This window comes from Lutzomyia longipalpis, chromosome 1, assembly GCF_024334085.1.
Source record: "Lutzomyia longipalpis isolate SR_M1_2022 chromosome 1, ASM2433408v1".
Taxonomy (NCBI): Eukaryota; Metazoa; Arthropoda; class Insecta; order Diptera; family Psychodidae; genus Lutzomyia; species Lutzomyia longipalpis.
Window position 1 is genome coordinate 33972492 of NC_074707.1, and position 12292 is coordinate 33984783.

General features: G+C 34.1%; 2 protein-coding genes across 2 annotated transcripts in view; one reads left to right on the plus strand and one right to left on the minus strand.

Moving 5' to 3' along the window:
- The window catches only part of LOC129786068 (protein amalgam-like), a 132260-nt gene that overhangs the window by 54241 nt on the left and 65727 nt on the right, over positions 1-12292 (minus strand). The window lies entirely within an intron of this gene.
- Positions 597-3365, plus strand: LOC129786024 (cysteine-rich, acidic integral membrane protein-like). The gene is made up of 2 exons (XM_055820781.1): positions 597-610; positions 717-3365. The coding sequence occupies exon 2, from the start codon at positions 1232-1234 to the stop codon at positions 2963-2965; it is 1734 nt and encodes a 577-aa protein (XP_055676756.1). The 5' UTR covers positions 597-610; positions 717-1231; the 3' UTR covers positions 2966-3365.

Here is a 12292-nt window from a genome sequence, read left to right on the forward strand (position 1 = left end):
CCTTCTTTTGAAAATTAAAGTTTAAGTTTAGTTGAAATAATTTTAAAAGGTATTAAAACTTTTGTTTTTTTTTTTATTTTAAACTTTCGGAAAAGGAAATACTTATCACATGAAATCGTAATTATATGTAGACTGATTATTACTATACACAAACTATACGGTGGTACATTTAAAAACGCACCTGTTAAATAAATAAATAACACTAAAAGAAAAGAATTGTGACTAAAATTTGAAATTTATTTTTTTTATAAAAAAAACAGTATAACTCATTATAATGGATTTCTTGAGCGGAAAGTCTTACAAATCCAAATGCTGTGAAGGAGGTTTTAAGTTTCAAAAGCATCTAATGCTTTATTGTTGCGCAAAACTTAGAAAGATGGATTGCCAGTTGTTTTCGGTTGGATACGAAGTCGAAGAGTTCACTAAATTCGACGACGTTGTCTGCAACTTCAAATTGAACGGAAGTACATATTTCTTCCCAATCCAGGCGAAATTCGTTCAAAGGGATGACAAAGAAATTTCACAATCTGATTTCATCAAAGGAAAAATTAACTTGGAGGAGCACATAAGAGGCATTATGGACTTTCAGCAGTACACGCAAAACAGAGAAGTACGATTTATTATTGCAACAACTGCATCAATGGATATGTATATGAAAAATATTAGATTTAAATCACCTAAAATGGAAGAAAATCAACTGATCATAAATTTTTCAGATCATTTGATAGATTCAGGGGCTAAAGTATTGCAAGTAGATCAGCAATTAAAAAAATTTGAACACATTTTGCAAAAACTTGAAAAAAATTTAAATATCTCAAGAGCTACCCTCGATGATATAATTGATCGTCTGATATTTCTAACAGAAGTGCCAAAGAAAGATAAATTTTTGGAAATTATTAAAGACTTATTAATCGATGTGGATGTTGTGAATAGAGAAACGTTTTTCCAAGTAATTAAAAATCGAACAAAGAATTATATTAACGGTGATATAGTCACAAGAAAACGAAAAATTATCAGTGAAACTATATTCGATGTACTTTTAAGAGCTTCTGTGCTCGAGGCAGATTTACAAGGAATTTCTGACTCATTTTTTTCTGAGATAGAGTTATCAATTGAATTTGAAAAAAATTGCTCAGAGAAAATATGGAAAAGTTTGCAAAATTCTTCCAAATTCATAAAATGTGAGAGAAACGTGAATTTAACTGCACTGAGAGTTTTGCATTCAATCAAAATGGCGGACAGAGACACCATTTTGATTCCCATGTCTAAACTCAATGACTTTCATATTGAATCTTTGAGTTTTTATGGGAATAAAGAAAGAAATATAGTAGTTTTAGTTGATAAAGAAATGAGTTATAAAGATCTAGTGGAAAAGCCAAACATTTATTTTGTTGGGAAGATCCAAGGGCTTTCTTCATTTGATGAACTTCCGATATTTTCATATGATGAACTCACGGTAAAAGCAAAAAAGGAATTTGAAGAGAGGATTATAAAAATTCAAAATTTTCCGTTACAGTTGAGACGTATTCCAAATAATGGTTCCAAAGATTACAAAGAATTGTTTGAAAAACTCTTTATTTTCTTCAGTTATTGGAAGGTTGTTGAAGATTATGAAGATCATGGAATGTATGGAGACCAAGAAGACTATAATGACTATAAAGACTATGAAGATTATTATGACTATGAAGAATATGAAGACCAAGAAGACTATAATGACTATGAAGATTATAATGACTATGAAGACTATAATGACTATGAAGACCATGAAGACTATGAAGACTATAATGACTATGAAGACTATAATGACTATGAAGACTATAATGACTATGAAGACTATGAAGACTATAATGACTATGAAAACTATAATGACTATGAAGAATATGAAGACCAAGAAGACTATAATGACTATGAAGACTATAATGACTATGAAAACTATAATGACTATGAAGAATATGAAAACCAAGAAGACTATAATGACTATGAAGACTATAATGACTATGAAGACTATAATGACTATGAAGACTATGAAGACTATAATGACTATGAAGACTATAATGACTATGAAGACTATAATGACTATGAAAACTATAATGACTATGAAGAATATGAAGACCAAGAAGACTATAATGACTATGAAGACTATAATGACTATGAAGACTATGAAGACTATAATGACTATGAAAACTATAATGACTATGAAGAATATGAAGACCAAGAAGACTATAATGACTATGAAGACTATAATGACTATGAAGACTATGAAGACTATGAAGACTATAATGACTATGAAAACTATAATGACTATGAAGACTATGAAGACTATAATGACTATGAAAACTATAATGACTATGAAGAATATGAAGACCAAGAAGACTATAATGACTATGAAGATTATAATGACTATGAAGATTGTAATGACTATGAATACTATAATGACTATGAAGACTATAATGACTATGAAGATTATAATGACTATGAAGATTGTAATGACTATGAAGACTATAATGACTATGAAGATTATAATGACTATGAAGATTGTAATGACTATGAATACTATAATGACTATGAAGACTATAATGACTATGAAGATTATAATGACTATGAAGATTGTAATGACTATGAAGACTATAATGACTATGAAGATTATAATGACTATGAAGATTGTAATGACTATGAAGATTATAATGACTATGAAGATTGTAATGACTATGAAGATTATGATTTTCCATTGGGAAAATCATTCACTTTGAAGAATATGATGAAAAAATTTAAACAAAAGTATCCTCATTTTGTGATTGAACGTATTCAACTTAATTTACTTATTGATATTTTTGAGGAACTGGGAACAAACGGAAAGATTTTTACTGAATATGATGCAAAAGAATTTCTTCTTGATAAAATTTTATCCTTCAATGAAAAATCTTTGTTACTATATCGAGAACTTATTGAATACTATTATACCTAATACTAGAATGTTTGTCAGAGAACAGAACTGAAGAATCAGAATAAAGAATTAAAGTAAATGACCAAAAAAAGCTCTGAACCAATTTATTACAGCTTAAGTTCTTTTTATACATATTCTGGACGGTGGAGCTAATTAACAAGTGTGATAGTCCCAATAGATTTAATTGTATCTTAGACTTTTTGATAAAGCGATAGTGTTCCTTTTTTTTACAATACCCTACAGCAATTATGCTGGGCCGCGTCTCTCAACCCCAAATTTGTTACCCTGGCTTATACAACCTGAGAAGGAGCTTTTCCTTGGTTTTGCTCTGGAGGTTGGTTGACAACACTAAGACGCCCAAGGGCGCATGAAGATAGGATAAATGTAATTGAGATGAATAAAGTTAAAATGAAATGAAAAATGAAAATATGTCATCAAATACGGATTCCATATTTCTAATTAGTTGGAGTTTCATTTCATGATTTACATTTTGCCTTATACTTATGTAGCTCAAAAGATGGAGACTTTCGATTTGAAGTTAGTAACAGAAATGTGGATGTGAAATTTATTTATTTTTATTTTCATTTTAAAAATCCAAAATGGCCACCATGCGCTATTTTGAAATACCGTCCGCTGTTTACGAGATATAGCCATTTAAAAAATTCTTGTATTTTCAAAGTTCTAAAAGCCCTATCTCCTGTTCTATTATGCAGGACGATAGTTCTACAAGGGCTAATAACTACACCAATGGGCGGCTGATATGTACCTTTTAGTGCCTAATGAGCGGCATAGAGCTAACAACTCATCTCACTCTTTTACTCAGAGCAGTCCAACCCTAGACATATGTAGTGCCTCAAATCAATACTACATATATTCGATAAAAGGGTTTCTCTACCGTGGTACATATAATTGTTCTACAATTAGAAAGATTTGACATAAAATTTAAAGTTTTGCAAGGATCTACATATAACTTTCTAGAACATCAAGAACCTATAGAACAACCCAGCCAATGGGATTCAGTGATAAAGTAAAATCCGTGTGTCGATTCAAAGGGGTATCAGTGTGGATTTTAATTGAGTGCTTTTTGATGTTAGCCGCAGTGTCTGATTCCACCATTAGACCTTACCACCCGGGATATTGAATCTCAAACATATTCTAGGTCTAGCTATATACCAGAGAGCAACTTTCCTCGTTCGATCTTTTCTTTTGTCACCATTCCTTCTCACTTTTTTCCCCACATTCGTGCAATATTGGAACAAATGCAGCGGAAGAGAACGCACAAAGAGAAATTTAATGGGATTTCATTGAGAGTTGTGCTTTTGCAAACGATACAATGTTAATTGGAGATTCTTTATTATTATTATTATTAAAAAGCTCTATTAATGAATTTATATTCAAGGGCTAAATGATAATTTGCACATTGATCAATTTAGCTGTGTTTAATATTACAATGAATTTATAATAGAGTTTGGATAGTACATAAAAAATAATAATAATTGCTTTTTGTAAATGCGATGAATATCTATGCATTACAATATGGTTGCAATAGAAGTCAACATATGGCTGCTGGGGGAATATCTAAATTGAAATTGCAATCATTGCACAATTTCGATTAACAAAGCCCAAAACTAATAATAGAAATCTCCAAGGGAATCATCAACAATATTATTCCCTTAGCGGGGATATTGTTAATAGATTTAATTGAAAATTTTTATTACATAAAATGAAGCAAATTTCGCGAAAAATTTCAAAACTCTACGTATGATCCCAAAAAGCCACATAATTCTGCATTTGTCAGTTTTATGTCATTGCTTTATGAACTCTATTGGTTTTTAATTAACAAAATTACTTATGCAAATTGAATTTAGCAGAGTGTGGTCCATCCGAAATCATAATTACGCATAATTAAACTAAATTTCATCAGTTTATGTTTGCGTGTGGTTGAATGTAAAATTGGTTGGTTCATTTATCACCCATTTTTTAAAGGGGCTGGGGGGGTGTGATGTGCAAGAGGAAGCCCCATTGGGAGTAAATGATATAGGCGGGAGAAGTGGGTGGCGGAGGGGTGTGAATTCAAAAGCAGCATAATTACAAAATTGGATTTTTCCACACAATTTTTCCCACGATTTCCATTCGTATGACATCCATCCCTGGGACTTTTTTTCCCCTCTGTGTCTCTGTGCAAATGTCCCATAACCATTGTGCTCTCATGCCGGAGCTGTGGGATTTACCGTGGGGATGATAATGGGGATAATTCAATCCAAATGACGCTCTTTATGTGCCATTTTCATATAGATTTTGATTGCAGGAAAGCAGCACCCCCCACAGAACGCCCAATTGCTGTCTCTGTGATTCTGCAAACTGCTTCATTTATCTTTTACATATTCCCCATCAACCTTCTGCTACCGCCATTTCTCACAGGAGTTTCCCCGAAAAAGCTATACCAAGAGATAAATGAGATTTTTTGGGGTTTTATACACTCTGTTTGTTTTAACCCAAAAACATTTGCCTATATCTTTAACAATTATCTCAAACTTACAAAATTTTACGACACATTTTCACACATTTCCCATCACTCTTACAAATTTTCCTTTAAACGTGTGACTATTGATCTCTTCAGGGATTTTTTTTCAACCAACTACACCTACCTAGAGCTACACGTAAATATATTTCCTTTCCCTTAAATCACTTTTCCCTAAATCTTCCACCCTCTTCTTGAAACTGATTGATAGCCCGATAAAACTTTCCTCTCACTCTAAATATTCAAGTATCGATTCAAGGCAAAAAAAATCAATTGATTTATTATATCAATTACATCAATATACGTAAATTTTCAGAGATTTTACACCACACCCGGTGAAGAAAAAAAATCGACTGAATCCCACTCATAGTGGTGCTTGTCGGACAATATGCTTGTACAATGGAGTCATGATAATAAAAAAATACATAATTGAATAATAAATTGTCTCACTCTGACACGCAAATGTGGTGGAATTTCCAGGACCCAACCGCCGTACATTGCCGCCCCATACGCTGAGTAGACATATCCTCACCATAACTACATAATATAACATCCCTTAATCACCTCTAAAACCAACTTATATCCTCGCAGGTGAGTGATATTGAATGACTCTAAAGCGCCCCCCATCTAATGCAAACGCTGTGGCTTAATAAGAAATATCATTGTGGGTTGGATCTGAAGTTTGAATAGCTTGGGGGGTGCAAATAGAAATAAAGTAGTAGGTAGGTAATTAAAACGCGCGATTTTCGTGTGAAATTGGAATGAAGATATCTAAATTTACATGGCGCCTCCATTTGTCTCTAAGTTTCACCAAAAACTTTGAAATATTTTTTTAAAAATACTTTTGGGAATTTGGAAGCAACCAGAGAAGAGAAAATATTAATTTTTGAACATTTTATCAAAGATTTTGATAAAATGATTTTTTTTAACACGTCACGTCAAACAAAATAAGAATAGCAAAGTCTAAAACAAACTTTTGGTTTTTAATATACCTTAAACTTGCTTTTGTAGAAACTTTCTGATATGTTTAAAAAAAAAGAATAAAATTATGTTGAATAAAAAAGAGCAGTTAAAGACTTAATGTGTACAAAACTAACTGAATGGTTTCAATGGCCATAAATGAATGAAATTAAATTTAGAATAGAAAATAATCACATAAATTTTTAACGACAAATAATAACCTAACTTTCAGTCTTTTCCTCCTGCTTTTGATTGCTCACATTATTTATCAGAAAAGAACCCCATAGAAATAAATTCTTAAAGCGAAAGTCTCAATAAAATTAATACCATCTTATCTGTTTTGTCACAAAGCTTTATTGAAACTACCTCAATTTTTTCTCTGTCGCCGCCCAAAGCAGTGTGGAGGAAATTTAGGGGCATTATGGGAAAGTATTTCGTGAGGAATAACAGGGCATTTCTCACAATAGAAAGCAATCAATAAAATATTTCCTCTTTAAGTCGTAAAAGATTCCCTTTTACGGAGGGTGATATAATCCCCCGCAGCGGTGGAGCACCCCCAAACACTGGGTCATGGTTTCAATGGTAACGCCCAGGTCTGTATCTATCATCTGTGGAACCATCATAACCCACCCCCTGCGTGGCAAGCCTTTTTTCGTGGGGGTGGTGGTGGATGTGCGTGAGGCAGCTTATACTACACCGAATACTTTTCCCCACTGCGATGTCATTTCTGATAATTGTGAATGAGCGAATAATTAAGTATCTTTAATCACAATTCATTGAATCACCCACCACAGAGAACCCCACTTAAATTAATGTCGCGATACAAACGTGAATTGGATACAAATTTCGTGAGCAGAAGCTCTTTGGAGAAAGCTGGAACGCCCTTCTTTGTTACTTACATAGTTGGATGGGATTGTGTGTCTTAGCAGAATAGTTACAGATTACCTCTCCCTTACACTACAAATTTGCTCTGCGTGTCATTTGTAGCCACCCCTGGTGTGTGCGGGGGTGGTGTGGATGGGTTTGCAAAAGAGGGTAAATGGGGAAGCCTGGATGGGATTACATGAGTAAAATGTATTAACAAATGTGTTGCAGATTCCAGTGACACGCAAGCAAAAGGGAAGTAGGTATAGAAATACTACGATGAGGACTCATTGAGCCTTCTAAAATGCTTGTCGTCTCGTGTTCAGTTACCTATTCATCCCTATTATCTTGCGCGGGAAGGGAATTTTCGTGTTGGAGAATCCTTGCGAAGAATAGGGCATCTCATGCTTCTACCTAAATGGTGGTTAACTTGTAGAGGAATTTTCATTTTGTATTTAATATCCAACTGTAAGTTTGAGGAATCTCCAACACTTAAGCATCTCACTGAATTTCATATAGAAAAGCTTTCGTGTTATCAGAGATTTTAGGAAACAATGTTATAGAACAAAATGAAAATTACAAAATGGTTCAATTGAAATTTTATAATAGGAAAAATATGAAATGTTTTAAAATTTTCACTTGATGCTAATTTATTTTTAACCACGAAGTCGTTTAAAAAAAAGAAATGAACGTATTCGAGATAAAGATTAACCTACATTAGAAAGCTTTTTGAGCTTTGAGTAATTTCAGTGTATTGATTGTAATTCAATTGACACACCCTGTGCCCTGATTTCGGTGCTATGTGTATATGTATGTGAATATAGAGATGATGATCAGTGATGTGAGCTTTCTTCCTTAGTATAGACTCATGTGAAGCTCACTCCACCGCAGCATTTTGACTCCTTCAGAAGTTGTATTATGTTGTTCTACCTTTATGATGCTTTCGGTAGGGATCTAATAACGTTTGAATTGCGTCACGGTGGGGTGCACTTCACTTCCACGCCGTAGTGGTGCTACTTGAAACTACTATAGGGGACCACCATCATCTCCTCCGAAAATGTATCAATGTTTGTCGGTGTGGGGTTTGCCTCTAATTTATTACATATGCTTCTTATTTCGGAGCTCAAAATCGTATACCCTACACACGTCTATGCTGAACCCGAGAGCTCTATCGCATTTCCCAGATGCCGGAGACAGAGAACACTTTGCGTAAAATGGAGAATGATTAAGAATTTACACCCCCATCCCCCTCATTGCCGCTAAAAGCTGTATTGACTTTTGTTGAGTTCTGCCACACACACATTCCCACTTTAGCAATCATCGAGGAGATGCCATTCGAGGTACAACGTATATGTATGTAGGTACCCAAGCACCACAGTCAAACCCCTACCTAACCCCCCCCCCTCCAAAACCTTCTCTATGTATATAGATATTGCTCTCCACATCGTTCGTCAAAGCTTTCTACATGGTTGGATCAAATGGAAATATTTCCCTTTTCCCAACATCCAGGATCATTTGCTAAACGGCTATGTGAATTGTGCTCCCTTTGAAGAGGTTCCCCATCATTGGGTGTTAGTGAGCGCACCACCATAAGTGAAGGTGAAAGGGGGCCGCATTGACAGAGAAAAGTCTCTCAGGAGATGGAAATGCGTGGCAAAATAGCTTAATAGCTTAAATCTGTACCAATTAGGTGAATCATTTAAATGATTAGAATTAATTTTCAGCTCATGCGGAGGAATTCACATTGAAACCCACTCTGGGTGCAACCACCTCTCCCCGCGCGCAAATCCCACGTTCATTAGAAAAGATGACTTTCATTCATTAGCACAGAATTTGCACACTCACAATAGACTAAAAAGAGTCTATTTTGGAACTTTCTATGAGGCACCCACACTTTGACTCCATTTGGAGCACTTTGTCAGTGCGTAAGGTTAATCTAAGGGATTTTGCATACATATTTTGTATGTTTCGTGAAAGCCAAGCGCGGGAACATTATGAAAATTAATGTAATTTATGTTTATAGCTAACTAGTACCTAATTTGTCGTTTCTTTACTCTTTCTTTCACTTCTGTTCACATCCAAACGAAAATTAGGTCATCATGTTCAATTAAAAAGGAACCCCCAAGAGGGAATAACATTGTGCCTTAGATGTAAGTAAATAATTACATTATTATATAAACTGTGTGACTTATTTATGTATGTACATAATGTACATTATGTAAATATGTATGTAGGTATATATTTGATTTCTTGTACAAATTTCGCTTCAGTTATTATTATGACAAGGAAGCTTATTTTTTCTATTATGTTTTATTTATTTTATGATAGATTTTTTAAAATAGATCTTTGAAAATTTTAGTTATATATTTTTTACACATACATAATATCGTATAGACATTTAGGCATAAGAATAGGATTTCAATTTCCTCAAAGAGATACAATGTAATGTCTAGCTTTCAAACAATCTTCTGGGAAAATGGAAACTTAAGAGTATTGTGTGACAATTTTCCACAAATATACATAGCAAAAGGTAGTTATTTCATCGCATCTTTTTCAACTGTTTCTGTGAAATTTGACAAGAGCTTTTTGAATGTGGAAAAGCCCCTTTGTATGTGGAGAGCTTTTCTCCTCGTTCCCATCCATTCGCTAATTTTAGCCACTACAATTCCACGTGAGGAATTTTTCCAAAGGGGATTTTCCCAGAAGGGAAATAGAGTACACAAACATCTGTTCCATCAACATAATATATTGTCTGTGGTTGTTGGGGAAAGTTTTACTTGTTTTTGGTTTTACTGGTGGAACGCAACCAAAACAATGCGGGGCCGAGGGGTGGCTGTGAGGGTGGGTAAGAAGTAATATGTGTATTGTAAATAGAATAGCATAGGAATGCCTCTCACATAATTCACCAACTTATCCCTCCCCTCATTCTCTTCCGCTCATTGAGAGTGGACGTCAAATCATATTTCCCAAGCACCGGGTTCAGCCACGGAAGCAAGAGCAGGAAAAGACAAATGGAATTCACAAATGGCGTAATCTGATTATTTCCATCCAATGACTATGATGGAAGTGAATTTTCCCACATAGTATGCAAACAAAACACGCAAGAAAGTCCCTATTTTGGATTAAATTCCACGTGTGGCATCTCTTTGGGTTTCACGATAAATCTCTTGCTTCACCGCAATGTCCACCACATTTGGTTATGGCTTCTTTTTATTCGCCCACAGTTGATGTTTAATCTTGAATTTTTATTGGATGATTTTTAAATTGAATTGAATTAATAAAATTATTTTATATAAAGTGATTTTAAAATTGTAATGAAATCTACTAATTAACCGTTTTTCAGTAAATATCATGAAACTTTTAATGTGAGTAAAAAAGCTTCATTTTTCTAATGATATTTTTGTACAAAAATTTTTTTTTCATTGTTTTCATAGTTTTCAATTAAAAAATCTAGATAATGGGCCTTATTGAGCGACCAAGAAACCCTTGAAATTGGCTTGAAATCTTGAAATTTCAGTGCAAAATTCAAAGATTTCAAGGGTTTCTTCTCTATAAATATACATAAATGAATAATTAAACATGTATTGGAAGGAAATCGAATTATAACGAAATAGCTTTATGAGTTTTTCTATCCACTTAGGGCTTACAAAAACCCGAGTCTCCTCTAAATATTTTGTATAAATTAAGTATGTATATTCTAAACAAAAGGTTTTGTACGAATTGTTTATCGCTCAAGCACAGTGATGTTTATTTTTTGCTCAAAATTACTTAACAAAAATTCTTCTCCTAAAACTAATTTATAGTCACACAACGTGCACACAACAGCTCAAGCAGATAGAGTTTCGTTGTGAAATTAATTTACCATCTCTGCCTCCTATTCAAAAACTAAAATGGCAGTACAGTGAAGAAAATGTATTTCCCCTGTTGAAATGGAAAAAAAAATCCAAACTAAAAACTATTGCCGTAAAAACATTCAATGGGCGACAGGCAACCTAGTTAGAATTGCGAGAGCTAATTTAAGCTCACAATACCGAGAGGAGTGATGTGCCCCAGAATGAATCATTGAAACTGGGTATGTCAGCATCATTGCATTGTGTCGTGTGCCTCTCTTCGGTGAAAGGTGTTGACAATTGCAATAATTTCCATGTTGTCTCATCACACGTTGCCTCATCTGCATCCTGCAGTCCTCCCACTAAATATGATTCTGGTGAGAGTGTTGAAGAGGAAAGTGACACAATGTTTCCAGCACTTGTCTGCTTTTACCCCATTGTCCTGCTTAGGGCGAAAGTGTATGAAAGCGCGCCACGTAGGGGGGCACTGCTGCAGTAGGATTGAAATAAAAATAGAATGCTTTCGGTTCCCAGAGCGCTAGGAATTCATAATAACTCTCCATACAATTTTACCCGAGATCTCCCCACACCATTCCCATATAGTATAACATTCAGGAATTCCTGTATCTCATCCACCCACACCCACCCAGCTCTTCGAGAGGGAAACTATCTCATCCAAAACATTTCTACCTCATTGTCCACTACAGGCAACGTTAACGCAATTCCCTTGGTTTACATGGCAGGCACATCCATTTAATTTTGAAGAGGATAAACTACCTAACCACCTACCATAAGCTCTTTAAGGTCCCCTTTATTTTCACCCGGAAACACCATATTAAAGATGCAAATATTTATTTATTATCAATACAATGATCACCTTTACCGGAAATCATCCATAATAATTAGATTATTCTAATCAATTTATTATAAACATAATTCTAACACTGCGCTGTTTGTTGACTTATGTTTAGCTTAGTGACCTCTTTAATTTATAATTAGACTAACTCCTAAGTTCTAATCTTTAGTCAGATTCCTAGAATAACTCACATGCAATACTATTCTTGGAAATACAAAGGTAATTTTAATTAATTAATTAAGGGAACTCTCTTTAAAATACAATAGAAAGCATGAGCTTTTTTTTTAACTGATTAAAGTGAAAAGTTTTACATAAAT

What these genes read in the sequence shown, in the direction of transcription:
- LOC129786024 (XM_055820781.1), top strand. Translation starts at nt 1,232, where the DNA reads ATGGCGGACAGAGACACCATTTTGATTCCCATGTCTAAACTCAATGAC.